This window comes from Lutra lutra, chromosome 9 (genome assembly GCF_902655055.1).
Source record: "Lutra lutra chromosome 9, mLutLut1.2, whole genome shotgun sequence".
In the NCBI taxonomy this organism is placed as follows: domain Eukaryota; kingdom Metazoa; phylum Chordata; class Mammalia; order Carnivora; family Mustelidae; genus Lutra; species Lutra lutra.
The window spans coordinates 26,660,752-26,684,393 of NC_062286.1; the positions used below are offsets into that span (position 1 = coordinate 26,660,752).

Here is a 23,642-nt window from a genome sequence, read left to right on the forward strand (position 1 = left end):
AAGATGGCTCCAATAATGCCAATCATGTTATCCAAGTTCAAGGCAAGACGAAGGTAAAAAAGAAAGAAGGGCCATACTAATTAGGACTTTCTCTCTTTTGACAGCAAAGGAAATCTACCCAGTGGCCCTCCAGCAGATTTCTCCATGTATCTAACTGGCCACAACATTGCCTCCCTACATTTAATGGATGTTGAGAAAGTGAGTATCTCACTTTTCAGCTTCTCTAGTAGGAGATGGCAGTGAGAAGTCAATTTCAAATGGCTTTTGGGTTAAAGACAAATGTTCTCGTTCACAAATGCCCCATTAGACAGGAATCTCTTTAATCACTCATTTCTATTTTGCATTTTCCCTCATTTCTTCTCTCTCACCTGACTATAAAAGGTAATATATGTAATTTGTAAACACTGAGTCCTGATATCCTGACTCTTGAGAACAGTGCCTCAAGTCACCTTCCAAATGGGACTTTTGCTTTTCTATATGATATCCCAATCATTCTAATCTTGTTTGTTCATTCCTTGTTTTGAATTTACTCACTCTCTGAAGAATGATCAAACAGCTCTCCTAAGTAGACTTCCTTTCACACAAATCCTAAGGAACCCTGTTGTCTTAGATAGAGCCTTGAGTCTGTCCCTAATATTGCTGAAGTTTTCTCTCAGTTAATGCATGAATCTTCTTGTGTTCTTTCTACTTGAAGAGGATTATCTTTTGTACCTTGGAAGAAGTTGGTTTGTTTTTCTAAAGATGCTAAATAAAAACCTTAAGATATGTCGTAAAAAATAAACATCCTTGGGCATAAATTCTTTGGCCCAACCGGTACCCTAAAAAAACCCCTAAATTTTAAACTTTGATATAAAAAGTGTAGGCCTCCTTTGCTCTTTAAAATGAAAGACCAAATTATGCTTCTGGCCAAGTGAAGCAACAGATTTATCTTCCCCTTTTAAAGAATAGAGGGGGAAAATACACAGTAGTTTTCAGATATTGAATAACAGCACAAGGCAATAATTCCTGAGAGAGAGGAAAACAAATTGTGGCCCTAGCTTACTGCCTAGAGAGAGTGTTCATGACATAAGGGGCAACCCAGCAGAGCCTAGAGTTCTCTGTGAATTGAAGAGACAGAGTTGGGAGTTTGGTGAGTCCAAGATAGCTAGAGTTTGAAGGACAGAATACTATAAGAAAGCTCTGGAGCTCTGAACTGGGTCTTCCCCAAGTCTTCAGCTAAGTATTGATAACTATAAGCACATGACGCATCTATCAGAGGCTGAGGAAGAGTCACCTAATAGATAGGCAGAACAATCTTCTGATATTACGCAAGATTGGGAATAGTTCATGTTTCCACCAGGCACAGTGGAATATATGATAAAGTTTGAGGCATTAGGTAGAGGATTAGGAAGGGTATTGTTGGCTCATCACTGTGTAAAAATTCAACTCTAGGTTAAGTGTTACTTTGGCTCTGTCTTAAATTTAGAAGTAAAACACGAATAGCTCAAACACACACACACACGAATAGTGTGGGAAAGTAAAGATGGGAACTTTACACTAGTTCCCAAAAAGGCAAAATTCATAATCTTGGGACCCAATAATCTGGTATGCAAAGGAAAAGGAAAACACAACCCCAAATGAGGAGAAAATTTAATAAATTCAAATTAACATTCAGAAAACACATTTAAATTCAGAATTAACACATTTCATAAAATTAATGTTCAGGGTTCTTATACTATTTGTGAAGTAGGATAATATAAATTATAGATGTACACCATTGAATCTAAAGCAACCACTTAAAGAAACTACAGCTAATATATATACATATATATACATGTATTAGCTGTAGTAGATTAGATGTAGATTTATTTATTTTAGAAAGGGGAGGGGCAGAGGGAGATGGAGGCAGACTCTTAAGTAGACTCCATGCTGAGTGTAGAGCCTGACACAGGGCTTGATCTCACCACCCTGAGATCGTGACCTGAGCTGAAACCAAGAGTCAGATGCTTAATTGTGGCACCCAGGTGCTCCCCACCAAGTAACTATAGCTAATAAGCCAATAAAGGAGACAAAACAGAGTAATCATAAAATATTCAATTAATCCAAAAGAAGATAGGAAATGGAAAAGGGGAACAAAGAACAAGTATGATAAATAGAAAATAAATACTGAGGTGACAGATTACTACATAAGTAATCACATTAAATGTAAATGGTGTAAACACCATAATTAGAAGGCAAGGTTGACAAGTTATATACAAATAACAAGACTTGCCTACATAAAATGCTACATACAAGAAATCCACTTTGAACATAAAAACTCAAATAGGTTAAAAGTAAAAGGATTAAAAAAGATGCCATAAAAAAAGAAAGCCTCAGTGACTGCATTAACATCAGGCCAAATAGATTTCAGAGAGCAGGGGCAAAGAGGTTTATTTCATAATGATTAAGAGGTTAATTCATCAAGAGAACATAACAATCCTAAAAGTATATGCACCTAGTAACAGAGCTTCAAAATAAGTGGAACAATGAAGGGAGAAAGAGACAAATCTACAATTATAGTTGGAGATTTCAGTACTCCTCTCAATAACAGAGAGAAGTAGACAGGCCATCAGGATTTGGAAGAGTTGGGTAACACTACAAACCTAATTAACATTTATAGAACATTCTACCCAACAACAGCAGAAAACACTTTTTTTTTTTTAATGTGCCAAGAACATTTACCAAGGTAGACCATATTCTGAGCCATAAAACAAGTCTCAATAAATTGAAGAGGGTCCAAATCATACAAAGTACGTTCATTGACCACAGTAAAATTAAATTAGAAGCCAATAAAAAAAGGTGTCTGGAAAATCCCCAAATATTTGGAAACTAAATAACACACTTCTTAATAACCAAAGGGTCAAAGGAAAATTAAAAAGTGTTTTGCCAGTGAGGATGTGGAACAAGAAATCTCATTCACTGATGGTAGGAATGCAAATGGTACCGCTACTTTGAGAGACAGTTTGGCAGTTTCTTACAAAATTAGACCTGCTCTTAGCATACAATCCAGCAATAATGCTCCTTGGTATTTCCCCAGCTGAGTTGAAAGGTTATAGTCACAGAAAAACAGGCATATAGCAGATTTATTCATAACTGCCAAAACTTAGAAACAACTGAGATGTCCTTTGGTAGGTGAATGGATAAATAAATGGTGGGTACATCCAGAAAAATGGAATATTATTTAGCAATAAAAAGAAATGAATTATCAAGCCATGAGAAGACATGGCGGAAACTTAGATGCATATTACTAAGTGAAAGATAGGATTTCAATTATATGACTTTCTGCTGGAAGTAGTGAAAAGATCAGTGGTTTTCAGGGACTTGGCAGAGGAGAGATGAATGGGCAGACTTCAGAGAATTTGGGGGGCATTGAAACTATTTGTATGATACTATAGTGGTGGATACATGTCATTGTACATTTGTGCAAACCCATAGATGGATGTACAACATTCAGAGTGAGCTCTAATGCAGATTGTGAGCTTTGGGCAATAATGATGTGTCAATGTAGGCTCATTGATTATAACAAATGTACAACCTGGCTATCAGATCTTGGTAGTGGGGGAGGCTGTGCCTCTTATGAGGAGAGTGGGCTGGGCAAGGAGTATATAAGAAATTGCTATACTTTCTCCTCCACTTTATTGTGAGCCTAAAACTGCTCTAAAAATAAAGTCTAGGGGCGCCTGGGTGGCTCAGTGGGTTATTAAAGCCTCTGCCTTTGGCTCAGGTCATGATCCCAGGGTCCTGGGATCGAGCCCCACATCGGGCTCTCTGCTCTGCAGGGAGCATGCTTCCTCCTCTTTCTCTCTGCCTGCCTCTCTGCCTACTTGTGATCTCTGTCAAATAAATAGATAATCTTAAAAAAAAAAAAAGTAAAGTCTTAAAAAATTAAAAGTCTATATAAAAAATACTTTGAGCTGAATGAAAACAAAAATGCAACATACCAAAATTTGTGGAATGCAACTAAAGAGAACTCAGAGGGAATTTTATAGCACTAAACTATGTAAGAAAAGAAGAAAGCTTTCAATTCAATGATATCAGCTTTCATATTAAGAACCGAGACAAAGAAAAGTAAAACAAGCCCCAGATCAGCTGAACAAAGGGAATGAGAGAGATAAAAGCAGAAATCAATAAAATGTAAGACAGGAAAACAGAAAGGCAGTGAAAAGATAAGCTGTATTTTTTGGAAAACAAATAAAATGGAGGCTATTCTGAAGGTTCTGCAGACAAGCTCCTGTCCACATAGGTGGAGGAGGAGACTTGCAATGCCTACTCATACCCAAGAAAAATGACCAAACAGGTCCCGGGGTCGTGAGAAAAACCCACTACCATCTTATGTGCAGGTGGTGATCTGCTTACCAAATTAAGTAAGATCTGTGTTCTTCAGTGAGGGGAAAATACAGGATTTCTTTTTTCATCCAGGAAACTTGTTCTTACCTAGTCCTTTGAGAAGTTTCTATATATACTTGCAAGCTAGATAAAGGTATTTCTTTAAATAATTCTTTATTTCTGACTTCACGTTTTAGACATCCTTCTTTCCCTCATTCTTCTACAGAATTTGTCGATTTGACCTTTCTTCATAGCTTCACTTTATTTCATTCCATGGCTTTTTAGGTTATTGGCTTCCTACTTCCTTCTATAGGTAGAAACCTTAAATAATTGTTGTTTTCCCCAGAATACTGGTGGGTGATCTTACTGCATTTACTTAAATTATGTTGTATTTACTTAAATGATTTTTTTTTTTTCCTGAGACAAACTTGACCTTAAAACCTGCCATTTATCTGATATGTGACCCCAGGGCAAGAGAGTCTCTGAGTCTTTACTTTCCCCTCTAAAAAATGATACCTTCACCTCTATCATCCCAATTAAGTCCTTCAAAGATAGTGCCGGGCATATGGAGACCCCTCAGGAAGGCCAGCCTCTCAGCTCTCTTTCTCATCTCCACCCCAGCAAACATAGGGCAGCTGCTTACAGTACCTCTCCTGCTGCAGGAAACGTCCCCGTAGAGAATTCTGGACCTGGTAACCAAAAGCAACACATTACAAAGACCTCTTGGTTTAAAAACATTCATAACCTGAATCTTTCCAGGTGATTTATTTAGAAACCTCCTTAGAAAAGGAGTCAAACTAAAAACTAATTTTCTCCATTCCTAATTTTTCCCAGAAAATGAAGAGATTTATTTAAAAGAATTTATAGGCAATGCCATATTTAGGAGGAAAAGCTGAGAGAGCTTCCATTTAATTCCCCAAGTGCGCTTTTCAAGTTGCAGCTTTGGTCTTTAAACTATAGAGGCAAGCAGACCCCAGCTGGTAAAGCTGACCCGGCCCCATCCCTATACCATGGCTGATGTCACTGATTGATTTTAGCATCTCTTTTTTTAAGGGCCGTTAGCCTCAGAATCTCTCTCCGGATGCTTCTTTAGGCAGTCATTACCACTGGTGCCAAAACCTATGCACCATCCCAGCCCAGGCTTTCAGGGTACCGACCCAGTGTGATGAAGGCAGTGTGACCACAGGCATTCACAGATCTCAAGAGAGACTTCTTTGTTCTGCAATTTACTCTTCAGTAAGAAAGAGTTCCTTAACCACTGGCAGATCATTTGTAGCTGGGACAGGGGACTGGGCTAGGCCTTGGCGTTTTTGTGAGTGTGTAGGATCAGGGGTGACCAGAAACCTCCTGGGAGTGATGTGGTAGGAAGGGCTTTGGAGGGCATCTGGAAAAAACAGCAGCTGTCAAGTGGCTAGCAGTCCCCATGTAACAGGAGTCACCGCCATGGCCGGGAGGGCTTGCCACCTCGCAACAGGTTGGACAGGTATGTGTCAGCTGACCCTGTTGGATTAGGACAGCTGACTACACAGGCTCTCCTGTCCCCTAGGACGTCCAAGTGAAAGGGGCCAGATGACAGTCAACATGAGAGGCAGGAGACCAGTTCCAGGGGGCAGTGGGTTCCCTTTATCTGCCGCAGTTCAACCCCGAGGAGGGGCCAGGTAGGAAGTAAATCTTAGACTTGACATGGTGAATATAAACCTGCTAGTCTATCTTGGTGCCACATTGGGACTTTGTCATTGATGCCTGTGATTGGCTTTAGTCTCATCACCAGGATTTCCCTAGGCCTCCTCAGCCTATATAGGAAGGAAGGCAATCTTAGGAAAAGTAACTAATTACTCAGTGCAAGTATTGGCTTAGCCTCATTGGCGTACTGCAGGACCAAGCATCTTCGGGGTCTTGAGGTCTGCCTGAGGACTGCTGCTCATGAGCACACTTGTGGTCCAGCCAGGACCCTCTTGGCTGCTGCCCGTGTGGGCATCCTGCCCTTCCCCCTAAGACTGTCACAGCTCCGTTGGCATTTTGTGTCCAGGATCAGAACAACTCCCAGATGAAAAGGTTGATTTTTCACTTTGGGAGAATGCCCCCTCTCTGCAGAGGGAAACAGGCCTGTGGGTGTCCCAGGCCTTGCATTTAGGTCAGAGGAGCTGGAAAGGTCCCCCATGGTTTCCACACGATGGTTGTCTCCTGGTTCAATGAGGGTATTCTCTTAGGAGAAAACCAAATGGCACTGCCACTTTGCCCTTTAGAAATTTCTGTCTGCTCATTTATTTTGCTTGGTGTGTATCTTAGACAGGCATTACCACAGTGGTTTGTAGCCTTCGACTTGTCCCCATTCCCTCTTTGGCTTTAAAATGCCACACAACCCCACTATTGAGGTTGGAAAGAAACTCCCTTTCACTGGGATTTCAAGGAGAACTTGTAGAGTATTAGGATAATTGAAAAAATCGATATCGTAATATAAGGATACAGGTTTACGGATGCCTTGGGGATGTCAGACTAACAACAATTAAATTGACTTTGGGTCTTGTTTGGTTTTGTGGTTTCCATGGCTACCAGACCTTCCCCGTTTCTGTGCCCTGGGCAGTCATGTAAAGGCTCTTTGTTGAGAACCCAGATTCGAATTTGCCATTAACCTGAATACGCCCTGTTCTCCTCAACCAAGTGTGAAACTAGAGGAGTCACAGAAAGAAGCTATTCAGCTGGAATTGTACTTTTTATAAGAAAGTCTCAGCTGCCAAGCTGAGTACAGCATCTGCTTACTTGGGCAGCTTAGCGCCTGCGGGCCCAGTTTGTGTAAGAGGGACGGCAGGGGTAAAGCTAAGCTCAGTGTTTCTCAATTATAGGACGAGAAAGAAAGGAAGAAAGGGAGGAAGGGAGGATGGGAGGAAGGAAGGGAGGGAGGGAGGGAGAGAGAGAGGGAGAATGGAAGGGAGAGAGGAAGAGAGGAAAGGAGGAGGGAGGGAGGGATAGAAAGAGATGAGGGAGGGACGAAGGAGGGAAAGAAAGAAAGGAAAGGAAGTAAAGAGGAAGGCAGGAAGCGTGCGTTGAAACTGGGTCTTTCAACCTTATTTGTTTTCCATGTGGATGGTTATTGAAATAGTCCATTTCTCCTCAGTCGGGCCTTCGTACTAAAAACAGAAGTGGGTCCCAGCAGCAGCGTCTCTGCCTCCCTGAGAGTCTGAACAGTTTTCAAAGGCTACTGGCACATAAACAAGTAACCAGAGGGTAGCCATCGAAGTGGAGAGAAGTGACCGTCTTAGAGAGACCGTCACTGGTTTTCTGGGGTAAATTATGGAAACAAAGCGAAGGGAGACAGCGGCGTTGGAAGACGTCTATGCAGCCTGTGGTTGGTTTTCCCGGTGCCCTAGTGGACATGCAGTCACTAGCATTCAAGACAAGGAACTTCGAGAGGGTGGTCAGATAGAGCCATGTGAGACCTGGCCCCCAACCGGCCACATCGCCCTGCTTGCCTGGGTGGCCTGCTTGCCTGGGGGACCCTGCTACAGGGGGTCAGTCCTTCATGGGCAGGAAGTTTCCCTCTTCTCACTCTCTGCAGGTTTTTCAACACTTTCCAGACGAAGATCGTTCTGGAGGAGAGTAGAATGAGAGGGCTGCCTGCTGCCTCTCTCCTGTTCTGTCCCTCCTCCCCTTTCTGAAGCCCTGCTGTCCTCCTGACCCTGGGGTTCATGAGTTACTCCAATTTCCTTACAAACACTCCCGTTTACTTGAGCTGCTGTGAATGGAGTTTCTGTTACTTGCCACCGAGAGAGCTCTAACCACGGCCTGGCCCCTGCCTCTCTCCGCAGCTTCGTTTCCTGACACCTCACGTTTCATGCTGTCCCTGTGTCATGCCTCCTCGCCTTTGCTCCTGTCATTGCCTCTGCTGGGACATCTTCTGCGTCTTCCTGTGGCTGACACAGACACACCCAGCTCAGGAAGCCCCCCCCAAGTGTGCCTGTCACCTCTCCTATCAGTCAGATGTTCGCTGCTTATCTCTGTGTCTCCCACGCTGGCCTCTAGGCCCCCTGGACAGGGACCAGGTCTTATCCATCTCTGTACCCCAAGACCTATCACAATGCCTGGCACATAATAGGTGTTTGTTGAAAGAAACCATGTTTGTTGAAAGAGACACGGGAAGGTAAACAGAAAAACAGGGTTTCATTTCTGCAGAAGGTGAGGGACAGAGCTACCCTGTGGGTAGATACCCAAAGAGGATTCTGGTCCTAGGAAAAGAGTGCTTGTGACATATCACAGGGAACCTCAGAGGGGCATTCTAAGGAGTGGTGCGGTGTGGATGGAATTGAGCCTCTTTTTCTCTTCCATCATAACCCTGTTTCTCTCTTCCTGAAACATCCCTGCCTCCCATTCAGCTAGTGCCATTGTTTCATTGTATTAGGGGTTGGCACCGTTGGGTGACAGATTTAACGTTCTCATCCCCTGTGGTCCATGTCCCTGATGATGTGTGTGAATGGTGTCTGCTAATAGGGGACTAAGGATGTTGCTGGGAAATGGGTGGGTCCAGACTCTGCATCCAGAGAGCCTAAGTCTATCTGAGCAAGAAAGAGAGGGCTGCAAAGAGGAGGTGGCATTTGGACTGAAACTTGAAGGATAACTCGGAGTTTAACGAAAGGATGGGGAGCCTGATGTGTTCATCAGGAGTTGCAGGGACTGCGGATAATAGGTTAAAGTCACTCATTTAAGTGAGAGCAAGGTGTGGGGCACCTAGGTGCCACAGTCGGTTGAGCGTCTGCTTTCAACTCAGGTCATGATCTCAGGGTCCTGAGGTTGAGCCCCACCTCGGGCTCCCTGCTCAGCGGGAGCTTCTTCCTCTCTACCTCCCCCCAACCAGCTTGTCCTCTCACTCACTATTTGTCTTTCAAATAAAGAAAGTCTTAAAAAAAAAAAAAAAAAAAAAAGAAGAAGTGAGGGCAAGGCGGCTGCCCAGAGAATCAAGGGGAGTGATGGGGGGAAGTGCAGTGTGGCTTGGACGGGTAACAGACTCTTCACTTTGTACATTTAATAGACCCTGAGAGTACGCTTTGCAGAATTATACATATACTGTAAATCGTCAAGCGCACTAGAGAACCTTCTGTGCGGCTACCATTAACAAGAAGCAAAGTGGTTAAGTATATAGACCCCGGAGTCAGATTGTCTGGGTTTAATTCCCAGATCTGCCTCTCCTGGCTCGGTGACCTTGGGCAAGTTACTTGACACCTCCATGCCTCGGCTGCATGATCTGTAAAATGAGAACAATAGTACCTCTCTGAGCAGGTCACAGGGATAAGAAAAGTGTGTTAAGACAAGAGAAGCCCTCAGAATAGTGCCCCATTTGCAGCACTCACTCATTCACTCATTGTCGGGCACCAGTATGATTTTATTTTTCATGAGGTCGTTTGCAATCACCAGCCATGCAATTAGAGCAGGAGCCCATGATAATAATTACATGAGTTCAGCCGTTCATTTGGTGTTGTTTCCCACTAGACGGCGAATTCCTCAAAGGCATTAGTTGAATAAATGTCTCTTTCCAAAGTAATTGAATTCATGCTTTCAAGCATATTTCCTACTTACTATATTTTTGTGCTGGTAATCTAAGGGGAGAACTTTTCTTAGGATTGTGAAGGGGAAATAAGATTATTATTTGGAAACTCCTCCATGAAGCTGGAAAATCTTGCACACAGAAGCATTGTCTTCTGTATAAACCCATGCCAGCCCCTTGAGACTGTTACTGGAAAACTTGCTTCATGGAGGTTTTGTCCTGTTCGAAAGGGTTTAAAGAGCCTGGAGAAATAAATATCTGAGCCCTCAACCTTGTCCATTTGGCTGGACATTTTTAGCAGAGCCTTGTTACAAAACTTTTAGCAAAGAAACTTCTTTCAAAGGGCTATAACTCCTGAGAGGTGGGAAAATAAAGTTGAGTGGCGTTTAGATATCTTCTGTATACCCAGGGAAGCTAGCCCAGGGCTCCTTGTCCGCTTGTTTTGGTTGCCTTGGAGGGGAAAGGGCACAGAGGAGTTTTTCTGTTGAGACCATGGAATGAAAGTTAAAGTGGACTTTGGAGATTGGCTCTGAGTCTGCAGGACCCAGAGGGCTCTGCAAAGGCTGGACCATAGCCCATGGAGGGCAGACCCAGGTGTGTGTGTGTGTGTGTGTGTGTGTGTGTGTGTGTCCAACATTGGGATGGAGGTGGGTGGGGGTTCTGACCCCCCAGGAAGGCAGTCAGAGGAGTCAACTAGAAGCCAGAGATCTGAATTGTAGTTCTGTCCTTTTGTGTCTGTGTGAGCTTCCACTGGTCTTTCCTTTTCTGCCATTGGATGATTTGATGTGGATCGTTTCTAAAGTTCTGTTTCTAGTGTTCAGATTCTGGCTCTGCCCTAGCACCGCTGAACACAGTTTGGGTTGAGCAAGGCAGCATTTATATCCAAACGTCCCACATCACCCATCACCACGAGGGCCCTTCTATCCAAACTGCTCTGCGCAACCCTGACCAGACTCAGCCCCACACCCCATGGCAGCCTCCCCACTGCACAGTGGGGTGCTCTCTCGGTAGCCAGTGAGCTCCCAGAAGCTCAGCCCTTTCTTGCCTCTCCTCTGCTGCGGCATCCAAGGGGCGGCTGTTGATTTTCAGGCCTAGGATGGGAAAGGCCTGCTCTTTGCCCCCTTTGCCTTTCTAATCTCCCTCCTTCCTTCCACAAAGTCCCCGGCTCCCGGGAAGATCTGAAATCACCCTTCATCCTTATCACTGCTGCCTTCTCCCAGCTGGATCCCTTCTCATTCGCTGAAGACGGTGAAGCTGGGCTCACTTCTGCTCTCTCCATCCCGATTCCCACTGCCATCTGTGTGACTTGAATGTTCGCTCAGACAACTCTGATGACACCGCACCTCCCGGGTGCCTCAACTGCCTCGCCTCTGATGCTCCTTTCCTCCGCACACACACACACTCTCTCAAATATTTGCTGACACCATGTAGACAACGGGCCCATTTAGTGAGGTTTCATTTGTCTTTAAAACTATGATACCTGTAACTAGAGTGACCATATAATTTATTTTCCAACCAGGGACAATTTTGTGAATGAGAGAGGACACCAAAATAATTCAGATTGCATTACTTTTGGAAATACTTATTTATGACAAATTGGCTTTTGTATTAAGGCCCTTTACTTTTTGAATATAAAGTAATTATATTCAAAAGCTATTTTCCAAAATAAATTTTCCTTCAAACAATTAAAACATTTACATGTCTACACTGAAGAGACATTGGAAAAAACTTTTTGTACTGATTATCTGCATATTCACAAACATAGGCAGAATAATTTTCCTTGTACTTATTTAAGTTCTTTCGTTTCTTAGCCGAATCTCTCACTAGTAGTGTGTGTCACTGGCATATTTATAAAGAACTTCTTTTTTTTTTTTTAAGATTTTATTTATTTATTTGACAGAGAGAGATCACAAGTAGACGGAGAGGAAGGCAGAGAGAGAGAGAGAGGGAAGCAGGCTTCTTGCTGAGCAGAGAGCCCGATGTGGAACTCGATCCCAGGACCCTGAGATCATGACCTGAGCCGAAGGCAGCGGCTTAACCCACTGAGCCACCCAGGCGCCCCAAGAACTTCTTTTTTGAAAATAGTTTTTGTGTTTTGAGGTTTTTGAACAAATATATTTGCAGTCAATTTTAAAGTAAAATTTATGGTTAATGAATTTGAAATTGCTGACACCTTGAATTGATTCTTCTCTGTAGACGTCAGTATTTTGAGCTGATAATACACTCTCCAGGTACTGAGAAATTTGTCAGGCTTGAGGCAAATTCTGCTAAATGGATGATATTTTCCAATTCCTTCTGTAGATATTTTGTCCCAAGTATTGGCAACAGGTACTGTCTTTTTGCCTCCGTTCATAGCGGCATCCTTTAACACACACTTTTACAAAACGTGATTTGTCAAGTAAGTCACCTTTATTAATGATTCTTTCAAACACCCCCCCATCACACACAGATTTCGTATTCTAATAGATGAGTCCTTGGCAGAAGCTGGAAGTAAGAAGTGGTGCCCAACTAAACCCCATCCCGGCTTATTTTAATGCAGCTATTAATGATAATATCTGGTTAACAAGTGAAAACCATGGCGCAAATGCTCAAACTTGGGGGGACCCAGGGCAGCAGGCATAGACAGGGGCTCCTCTGTCCCACTGACCGCTCAGAAGTGGCTCCGTGGGCCTCCATCTGTGGCAGCATAGCAGTATTGCCAGAGGGCTCATCAATCATGCCCCTCTTCAGGGTCCAGCCCCACAGACCCTAATTCCACAGCTCTTGGAATGGGGCCTGGCAACCAGTCTCCCAAGGGATTCTAGGCCAGATCACCTTGGTCCTCCAGGAATGTTCCTCAGCTGCTCCTAAAGCTACAGGATGCGGGTGCACAGTGATTCAGATAATCGAGAAGAGGGAGGGAAATCAGGAGTGGAGCCGCTGCTGCTGCACTTTGCACCCCTGTGGCTGTGTCGTGCCTGTGGGCCAGGACCGAGTGCAAAGCACGTGCTCTGCGGAACGGGACGAGCGGAGGGTCATCCTGCCAGAAAGCCTGTGAACACTCCACAACACGGTCAGAATGTCATCTTTTAAAACAATTAAGCAACTCCTATATTGTCACCATAAAAATTAAATCTGTGAGGTTTACAGAATCCTAATTAGAAATAAAAATGGGGGAGAACCCTCAGAAAAACTCTAGCTAAGCCTGTCATAAGTTCTGCACTTTATTCTCTCTCTTTTTTTTCCTCTCTATTTATTTTGAAAACCAGCATCAAAATGTAAATCCCCAGCACCCTCCAAATGATGTATCATTTTCCCTCATTCTATACCCCTATGATCACCTTTCTCACTCTAAGCTTGGAAGTACACAAAACCACACTGGCAAATAGTAACAGCACATCTGGGCACCAAGCCCCACGTGCCCTGCTGCCCCATAAAGCATTGGGGACCATCCCAGGGCCAGTAGGGAAAGCAGCATTGGCTGGTGCTTTACCTGCTCGGAATTCAGTTCCGAGGCTGTGAGTTGAACTCTGTGCAAATGTTCTGGATGACCTTGGGGACAAATTTGTGCAGGTTGTCAAACTCATCCACGAAGAAGGAGTGGTGGTTGGCAGGGTGAGTGGCGATGACTTCCAGCTCGTCCTGGGCGGCCCATGCAACACCTATTGCGTAGGTGATCACCCCTGTGGGGACAGAGTTCAGATGAAGCCATTGTGCCCAAGGAGAGGCACTGTGAACGAACCACAGCCTTTCTTTGCTCTGTTGGCTCTTGTGTTGGGATGCTAACAAATTCAAAATCAGAAATGTTCTCCAAAGCATAAACATCTACTCTACACCCACAGTCACAGAACAGATATAAACTATCTCATGGGAGTTTAGCATCTTTGGGAGGAAGAAACCCCAGACAAAATGGAGTAATAAATAAGATTTTCATGTCCATGGGCAGTCGAGGGGATGATATTTCAGGACCAATGAAACTTGATGCCATGCAGATGATATCACATGGCACATGCCTGCTCTACCTGTGTGTAGAGTCAAACGAAATCTTAGAGAGTTTTATTTATTTCTTTTAAAGATTTTATTTTTTAAAGGAATTTCCACAACCAATGTGGGACTCAAACTCACAACCCTGAGATCAAGAGTCTCACGCTCCACTGAGTGAGACAGCCAGGCTCCCCTCAGTTTTATTTTATTATTTTTTAAAGATTTGTTTATTATGGGGGTGGGGAGGGGTAGAGGGGGATGGAGAGAGAAACACTAAGCAGACTCCATGCTGAGCGTAGAGCCCAACATGGGACCCGATCTCACGACCTAGAGATCATCACCTGAGCTGAAACCGAGAGTCAGATAGTTAATTGACTGCATCACCCAGGCAACCCTCCCCTCAGTTTTAAATGCATCAAAAGTGAGTTCAAGATCTTCCTAACTAAAACAGTGGAATCAAATTACTTTGGGCTTATAGGTGACTTTACAACCCATAAAATGCAATCTCCTTTCCAGCGTAGAAACCCTTGCACAAGGACCGGGAGAGATGGTGACCCAGCATGGGCTCCAGCATGGATGTGAAGACAGGTTTTCAAGATAAGGGAGTGACCAACAGAGTTGAATGCTGCAGGGAGGTCACATGACATGAAAACAAAAATGTGTTCATTGGATTTCGAAAAAACGAAGACATTGGTGGCTTGGTGAGAGCAGTTTTGGGGTGTAGATGCCAAAGAAACCAAATGAATTGCTATGAGTTGAGAGTGAAAAAGTGAAAAGTAAATGAAGATGTGGGCACAGCGCATAGAGCTAACCCTTCCTGGCAGTTTGGCTGTAAAGAGAAGGAGGTAGGTGGGACGTGGAGCAGACATGAAGCAGACTTCTTCCTTCTTTGCTGCTCAGAGAGGCCGGTAGTGTTTAACAACACCCCTAATATGTTCCCTGGGGTGTTGGACATTATTACGTGGTAGACAAAACCAGAGCCTAGAAACACAGCCCCTTCCTCGTCCCGCTGGCCCACCATGCCCCAGGGATGCTCAGCAAAGGCAGCTTACCCTTGTGATGGGCAACCATGGCCGGTATGCGGACGTCGTCATAGGACCTCCCGTCAGTGATGAGGATCATTAACTTCCTCTTGTTGGGCTTGGACTTCTTGAAGAGCTGTTCCAGGGCATAGTTGATGGCAGCCCCCGTGCTGGTCCCACCGCTCCAGTAGCCCACCCTCTTGATGGCGTTGAGGATGTCGGCCTTGGTGCTGTGATCCTCAAATCCAAATTCCAGACGCTGCTCGTAGGTGTACTGCACCGCCCCGATCCGCGTGTCTGTTTCTGAAATCTCAAACTCTTTGCTGATGTTGGCCACGAACTGGAGGACTGTGCGGAAGTTGCCCGTCCCCACGCTGCTGGAGCCGTCGATGACGAAGCCGATGTCGGCGGAGTTCCAGCAGGTCTTGCTGCAGGCCAGGCGGTCCGTGTCACAGATTCGCTTCAGCAGGGGCTGCACCGTCTTGTGGAGGCTGAACCAGCTCTGCACATTGAGCGAGTAGAAGCCGTTTGTTCTGCACACAGCCTGCAAGACAGAGGGGAGGGGTACTCGCCCACTCGGGTGTCGAATTCTCCAGGCGGTCACTGTGACCCCAACCGCCAGGACAGGTGAAGAGAGAAGCAGACGGACTCTTGTTTTCTGCCCTCGTCTTCCTACAGCTCTTTTTCTACCGTGGTCCAGCCAGTTAGATGCCCGCTGGGTCACCCCTGGACTCACTCTTACTCCCTCGGCTGGGTCTCTGCTTTAAGGGAAGCACATCCTCAGAGAGAGGTGAATCCCTGGTTTCAGCCTCATGGTCATGCCTCTCTGGGCCCCTAGGTCTGTTTGTACTGGGAGCCGGCCATGAGATTGGCACCGGGGGCACCAACATCTGAGAGGATTAAAGAGAGCTTCTGTTCTGCTCAGGAGAACAAGACACATGAGAAGTAGCTACAGGAATGTTTCCAGAGCAGCCCTGAGACCCGCAACAACGGCTCCCACACATATGTCAGGAGTCACACTAGATGTTCTTGGAGAGCTTCTCTCGTGAATCTAACCCTACAAAATGGATATAACCCCCCCTTCATGAAGGACTAGACAGAGGGCCAGCTGTGAAGGGACATCTGAGTCCCCAAGACTGGAGCACAGATCTCTCTGCCTTCAAAGCCCCAGCTCTGTCCTCCAGACATCCCTGCCTCCAGACAAATGAATATTTATTGGCTTGTGCCCAAGTATGTTCCAGAAAAACTTAAGGCAGCTTCAAATAAACATGGAGCAAACTAGCCTCTGTGCTCTCAGAAGGGACCAGGCTGGGGCGCCTGGGTGGCTCAGTGGGTTAAGCCGCTGCCTTCGGCTCAGGTCATGATCTCAGGGTACTGGGATCGAGTCCCGCATCGGGCTCTCTGCTCAGCGGGGAGCCTGCTTCCCTCTCTCTCTGCCTGCCTCTCCGTCTACTTGTGATCTCTCTCTGTCAAATAAATAAATAAAATCTTTAAAAAAAAAAAAAAAAGGTCTGGGCTTAACAGCTCTTTTCTTTAAAAAAAAAAAGAAGGGACCAGGCTTGTGTGCCTGAAGTGAAGCATGTCTCCTTGCTGCTGTCTCTCTGGGGGTCACAGGGAGAGTCACAGACCTGGTGACTATACATGAAGCTGTAGAACTGACAATTTATTTTAAAACAAGAAATGACTTGAAACTCTTCTAGGAAATATTCTTAATTTCCTAGGAAATGTCCTAGGAAATATTCTTAGGGTTGCAAAACCCTAAGAGGGGTTTATTAATCTTTCCATGGCCTTGGTATTATTTGAGATGAGTGTCCTGGCTGAGCTGAGCTCTTGGGGAGTCCCACCAGGCGCCAGCTGAGGTCATGGAGGGAGAGGGCAGTGGTGCTGGGTGTGGGCAGGAGACACTGGGCGTGTCAGGACCACACTCCAGAGGCCTCGAGAGTAATGGGGGACCAGGAAGGGTTTGGAGCAGGGACCCCATAGGACTGGAAGAGCTCAGCATCAGTGTGAGTAGGCTTCACTGTGAAATCTACACCAAACTGGGGAGCCCCGAGAGGGAGACACACCAGAGTTAGAGTGCTAGGTTGCCCTCGGGAGGTGGCACTGGTTGCTGATGAGGTGTTCTGGGATGACTCTGGGTAACTCCAGGCTCCAGACTTACTAGACCCTCCCTGGAGGCTTCTCTGCCTCCAAGTAAGCTCTATGCCCCTTTGAAGGCACAACAGTCTTGAGGGCTGTCACAGCTGTGCAGAGCGAGTGGACGCCGACACCGGGCAGGTCCCTGGGGCACTTCCGTACCTTATTCGAGAAGTTGGGCTCTGTCACGTACTGCTTCTCATTCTCAGAGGCACCTTCGACGGTGATGAAGAAAATGTTGATTCCTGACTCTCTTGCGAACCTCGAAGCCTCCTCCACCTTGTCTGTGGGCCAGCCGTCCACAATCACCACAGCCACGTTGGGTGCAGCGCCTCTGTTCCCATTGGCTTTGGAAAAGAAGTTCTTGGTCACGTAGGAGATGGCCCGGCCTGGAACAAACAGAGAGCTCATGCTTGCAGAGACTGTGATCACATGGATTAATAAATACAGGCAAGATCCCAGCGGCTTCCAGAGGGCCAGAAAAACCCTCTCATGCCCTCCCTTTGTGTGTTTGCTTCTCTTTTTCATTTTTTTTTTTTTTTAAACCACATTAACTGTTGTGAGGCATACAGTTCAGTGGTCTGACGCACACTTCCAATGTTGTACAACCATCTCCACCATTCGTTTCCTTCCCCCATTTCACGTCAGGCCTTTCATTTCTAATTCTCTATTATTTAAAAAAAGTCTTAGGGACCAGCAAACAGATGAGAAAGACTTTCATGGCAATAAGAGGGTCCCTTCGTTGCCTGGGCCCTGGAAGTGCACAAAGCCCTTTCCGGGAGTGTGGGGTAGGAGGCACTGGCTGGAGGGACAGGAGCCTCTTCTTGGCCTCCCGCCACTGGGGTTTGGCCAGCCCAGTGCTCCGGGAACTGCGGGGTGTGGGAGTCTGAAGTCCAAGTCAGTGGTGTCTTCTGTCCAGTTCCATGTGAGGGGCACGGGTCTGGATGGCCAGGGAAGTGTAGTGCTCACTGAGAACTGAGGGACTGTGTTCCAGCCTTGGCTGTGTGGACCCAGGCAGGTCACTTCAGATTTCCAGTTCAGCAGAAAGCCACAGTTGGGAGGTGTAAGGGAGCCGCCAACATGGCTTTCCAAAGCACTTGCTTCACGCCATCTAGGACCTCAGCAATTTTTCATCAAGGAGGGGGGACAACTGTCCCAGTTTACTGGGTCTCTCCTAGGTTAAGTGCTGAAACCCCATATGCTCCTGGGTAAATTAGGAGGACCAGGTCACTGTAGAGTTAGCATAATTTCATATAAAAGCAGGGCTCTTAACCCGGGCTCTCTGGACCCTTGTGGGGCATCGGGGGTGGGGGGTATATCCACAGAGCCCCTGAAATTACGTGTAGCAGTTTGTATGTGTAATTATTTATTTAGGCTGAAGGGAAGCTTTCAGGAGATTCTCAAAGGGGTCCTCAATCTAAAATCAATCTAAAGTCCTAAGACTTTAGGACGAATGTCATTACACTCAATGGTTTTGGTTTTGGCCAGGATCCTGGCTCCGAGGGCTAGAGTAATCTTAACCTATTAACTGAAAGGATCAAACGGTTACATATGCAGGAACTGGAGAAATGTCTTGGAGACCCCACATGATCTGGCTGCACGGAGCACAGCTGCTAGAGAGAAACAGCTGCTGAGAACTGCCCTCATAGCCGAGGGATAATGTCCCTGAAGGCGCAAGGCCCCCAGCAGTCCCCTCCGGCTGAATGTTAGATGCCTGTGAACAGAGCACACCCCTAGCCTCACCCACACTTAGATCTGGAAGTCGCCGTCCACTAGTGCTCAACCCACATCCCATCCCATCCCACCTTCCAGCAAGTCTTGAAAGCTGAGAACAGAAATCTGGGAACCACATTGTTGAAACTCCCTTGCAGCTACAGCCTTGGAGTTGTGCTAATTTCATGAATCGATGTGCAGTGCAATGAGATTTAGAAGATGGAAGCAAGGCAGAGACTCTGCTATTTCTGCTCCTCGGAGGGCCCTTGACCTCTCTGGGCGGTGCTGGAGGAACCCATGTCTGGTCTCTAGCTTTGTCGCTATGGAGGTGGGAGGGTACAGAACATGCATTTTGCGGGTGTGAATGGAGCAGGCAAGGCCTCATTTGGGGGATGACTGCTGTAGCAGAAGCCTGCAGACTGTGGTGGCTTCCTGGCTGAGTCAGATTCCTGAAGAGGCTGTGCTGGCGGAATTGATAATGTGATTTCCTGATCTTGGAAGAGAGAGCAGCTCCTTGGAGGTCCGTCTCCTGCAGGAAGCCGTCAGAAGTCATCTCAAAGTTCAGCCTCGAGCTCATTCCTCAGCTCTTTTGATTATTCTCAAAACCATTTAGAACCTAGGAATAAATCCTTTTCTGCTTCAACTAGCTAAAATGGATCCTGTTCTCCAAATGCAAACCCTGATCAGGACAGGGCAGAGACAGAATATGTTATTCCCTGAAAAAGGTATATGATTTTAAGACACTACTGTAATCCCATCAAGGATATAGGGTGTCTTCTGAAGTTTCTGTTTTATTCCATGATACATTACTGGAATGTCACTGATCTAAGTATTCAATTGAAAACGAATGGGAAATCAACTCTATCATGTTTGCAACGAGGTGATATTGATCTGGGGTCCCGGAGAGCAGTGACTTGGCTGGTGTTTGGTTAGCATTTTTCAAAGGCTCTTCATTTGCCAGATACTACTATATTGGTCTACACTGCAGTGGGGAGGGAAATAATCAGATTTATAGTAACTTCAAAGATGTTCCTTCAAAGACAGTTCTGTGTGCATCACATGCCAAGCCACCACGGCTCACTTCTCCATTTCTTTGCATGTTGATGATTCAAAGAGGTTCCCTGAGAAGTAGACAGTCCTCCCAGTGCTCCCAAAGCCAGACTACCATTTATGAATTTGTACGTTGGCATAGGCTCACTGGCGGCCTTTAAGCTTGGTTAGTGTGAAACTGTTTCCCAGTGCCCGGTGAGCTCCTGGTGAACTGGTAAAATGGTTTCTGGACCTGCCCCACTGGGGGCTAGACTTGGACTTCTAGTAAACCTGCCATCCCACCTCCTAGCCACCAAGGCTCAGACATCTCAGGAGACTCAGCTTGAAAGGAAGAACCTGTCTCTCTTTGTACAATTATCACTTTAACAGGAACTATTGGAAGAAGATCCCCAAGGAGCGTTGTGGAGCTTTCTGAATGGAATTGGCTATAATATTTAATGTTACGTAGCTGACAACTTCTAAGTTGATGACTCATCAGGCAATCAGGAAACAGTTATAATAACTGTCCTGCTTGTCCCAAAGAAAGCTGCCAAGCCAAGATACCAGGCATGCTGGAACTCTCCCGCATGTGTGTGATATTGATTCCTGCCCCTAAATTCATGATGATACTTTAGAAAAAAATACAGATATGAGGAGTCATTTCTTGATGGATTGTTACTATTCTTTCCTCCTCCTGTATAGGATGTGAGGAGACAAGCACACAGAGGGAACACTGTGGAAGCAAACAGAACGATCTGAATTCAGATTGCATACCTGCATTAGAAAGCCCTCCTCGCTGGGTGATTTTCTCTATGGCGGTCTTCAGATCCCGGGAATTCATGTGAGTCCTGAGGTTAAACTGGGCAGCAGGGTTGTCTCTTAAGAGTGAGAAGGAGAAATAAAAATTAGCTGGAAAGTTATTATCTTTGGAGGAAAACAGAAATCAGATTTGATTCTTTTATATACAAATAGAAGGGAAGCTGCTTCAAAGCCCTTAAGCTGTGTTTTATAAAATGTCCCAATGTGGACAGAAGTAATGGTGAGATGGGAGGGCTGGGGTCCTTCTCAGTGTGTATAGAGAAAAGTGGTCTGTTCCAGGACTCAGGGTTCTAGTTTCAATTGTGCTGCTTCCTCACTGTGTGGCCTTAGGCAGTCACTTAATTTCTCTGGACTTCAGTTTCCTCATCTAGGTAAAAGCAAAGATCACAACACTCATATCGCTAAAGAACAGGATGATTGCCCAGTGGGATTTTGCAAATGTCAGTGTCTCCCCAGGCTGTCCCAGACCCTCCTCTCCAGAGAGAAAATCCCAGCTGAGAGCTACTCCCTGGTTTACCCCTACCCTGGAATTTTGTCTTAACTGTGACATTTAGGAGAAGACATTCCTTTATTTTTCATTTTATTGTTCCTGTGACTGGGTGAGAATATTCAAATCTTACCTAAAAGGTTAACATCTATTAACCAAAAGTTCAGTGGGAGAGGAGGTGGAGTAAATTAAGTAGAGAAACAGAATGAGAATCCTTCTCTAGAGAAGAGTGTCTGAGGGTGAGCCAGGGGGATAGGCCTGGGAGCAGCTGAGCAGAGGCTGTGGATGTGCTTTATGACCAGGTGGGACAGGGGCCAGGAGGGAGGGGGGGCTCTGTCAGTGGGGACGCACAGTAAAAACACATCTCACAAAGCACTGACATTTAGCCATGGACGAGGCTTCGAGTGAGTGTGATCTCTAGGGTCTCACGGGACCCCGCACTCCAGAAGAGCGTGCACGCTGTTCCCTGCTCTGATGCTGCCATCTTGAAATGCGTAATGTTTGAAAATAGGGCTCTGCACATTACGTAGCAGGTCATACCTGGGGGTGACTAAGCCTTCAAGGGGAGGGAGAAGCCTCTTTCTAAAAAGTAGACTCCACACCCTGTGTGGAGTCCAATGTGGGGCTTGACCTCACCACGCTGAGATCAAGACCTAAGCTGAGATTCAAAGTGGGCTATGTCACAGACTGAGCCACCCAAGTGTCCCAACCCCACATTTCTTTTCTTTTTCTTTCTTTACTTCCTTCCTTCCTTCTTCTTTCTTCCTTCTTCTTCCTCCTTTCTTCTTCTTCTCCTTCTCTTTTTGTGAGGGAAAAGACTTTTAAAAACAGCCTTTCCACAAACACCAGGAGTAGGTCTTGGGAGAAGCGCCGATGGATTCTTAGCAAGTCCTTTGGGGAACCTGGCCATGAGGTCACCAGGAAGCCAGTTCCCTAGGACTGAGAGGAGACATCTTCTGCCTCTCTCCCCACTTCCTCCCCTGCTCCATCCCTACTTTCCGACTTTTCCGTTTATCTCCAGGTGATCTCTATGGGAGAAGAACTCCTGGAAGCTGGAACTGTGACCCTCTGTCCTCCACTTTATTAGTAAATATGAGGGACAAAGGCTGGGTCTTGGTCAAAACCAAAGTGAAATGCCCAGCAGGCATGCTTATCTCTGTGAGAGGGGACTGGAACCTGAGAGGACTGGCTCCCTTCGGGGAAGACAAGGGAAGTTTAAAAGAAGCTCAGGGGTGGGGCGCCTGGGTGGTTCAGTGGGTTAAAACCTCTGCCTTAGGCTCAGGTCATGATCCCAGGGTCCTGGGATGGAGACCCACATCGGGCTCTCTGCTCTGCGGGGAGCCTGCTTCCTCCTCTCTCTCTCTCTGCCTGCCTCTCTGCCTACTTGTGATCTCTGTCAAATAAATAAATAAAATCTTAAAAAAAAAAAAAAAAAGAAGCTCAGGGAGATGGGTTTTGGGGCCAAACCCAACCAGATGAAATGCTACCAGATGAAAACTAAGGATTCAACAAAAACAAACAACAATGACAAAGCCAACTGAAGAATGGGGAAACGTGGGCGTGTTAGCTGAGCCTGACCTTCCCCTCAGTCTGTGAGCGGGGTAAAGCCTCATGAACAGGGGTCTCAGTAACACAACCCCTGTTCAGGTCACAGGGAAGAGAAATCACAGAGAAGGAGCTCTATCGTTTTCACACTTCATTTTTCTTTCCCTCTAGGCTCAAGGGCTTTCAGGTTCATATTATTTACAAATCAGTATCAGCGAATGCTGAACTTGGCCCCTAGCCATCAAGGCTCAGAACCTGGAGTCCATCTTTGCTCGTCCTGGGGCCTGTGGGTCCTGTCAATAAAGTCCTGTAGGTCCCTCCATCCACCATCACTTGCTTTTATCCTTCCTCCAATGTCTGCAGTGACCCTCTGAGTTCAGGCACCCTTTTCCTTGCTGTTTCTATTATAAGAGTCTCTATTTGGTCTCTGCAAAGCCAACTGTATGCATATCTTCTAAAACAACAGCAACTCTTCCTTGGCTCAAAAATCATCAGAGGCTCCCATTCTTTAAAAAAGTCCCATCCATAATTTAATTCCAACCCATCATGTTCATATGGGGCTGTCTCAGTCTCTCTCTCCAACCCCCTCCCAATTCTCTCAGGATAGCCTATATTCTAGGCAGAAAGAGCTGCTATCTCCTGGTTTTCTAGCTTTGTGTCCTTGCTCATCAATCCCCTCACATCTGGAAGACCCAAAGTGTGCCCACCCTCCAGCTCCAGCTCCCTGTCGCCTGCCCTTCCCCCACTGAAAGCCTGCGCACCTGACTCTGCTTCTCTAACCCACAACACCTTACACAGTGCATAGCACCTGCAGGCTCTCAGTGAACGGTATTGAAGGAACACACATTTCTTCTTTCTTCTTCTGTGCATCTCTGCCTCTAATGCTGGCATTGCCCAGGGTGTATCTCCTTCATGCCTCCCTCTTCAGTGTGTGCACTTCCATGGGAGAGCTCAGTGACTTTAGTCTCCTGGGCTTCAGAGATGCTCACATCGCCAACAGCTGTCCAGCGCACACTGGCAGGTCCTCGCTCTTGAACCCCAGATAGAC

General features: G+C 45.9%; 1 protein-coding gene across 3 annotated transcripts in view; it reads right to left on the reverse strand.

Annotated features, from left to right (window-relative positions):
• Positions 1-11,341: 11,341 nt before the first annotated feature.
• The window catches only part of VIT (vitrin), a 99,224-nt gene continuing 86,923 nt past the window's right edge, over positions 11,342-23,642 (reverse strand). The window contains exons 12-17 of one of the 3 annotated variants that reach the window (XM_047744054.1): positions 20,518-20,621; positions 17,164-17,390; positions 14,896-15,409; positions 13,353-13,542; positions 11,949-12,732; positions 11,342-11,741 (exon numbers count right to left, since the gene is read on the reverse strand). In XM_047744054.1, coding sequence (XP_047600010.1) covers positions 13,364-13,542; positions 14,896-15,409; positions 17,164-17,390; positions 20,518-20,621 — 1,024 coding nt within the window. In that variant the 3' untranslated portion in view covers positions 11,342-11,741; positions 11,949-12,732; positions 13,353-13,363. Of the gene's footprint in view, positions 11,742-11,948; positions 13,543-14,895; positions 15,410-17,163; positions 17,391-20,517; positions 20,622-23,642 lie in introns of all 3 variants that reach the window. The other 2 variants (XM_047744056.1, XM_047744055.1) reach the window with 2 other exon arrangements.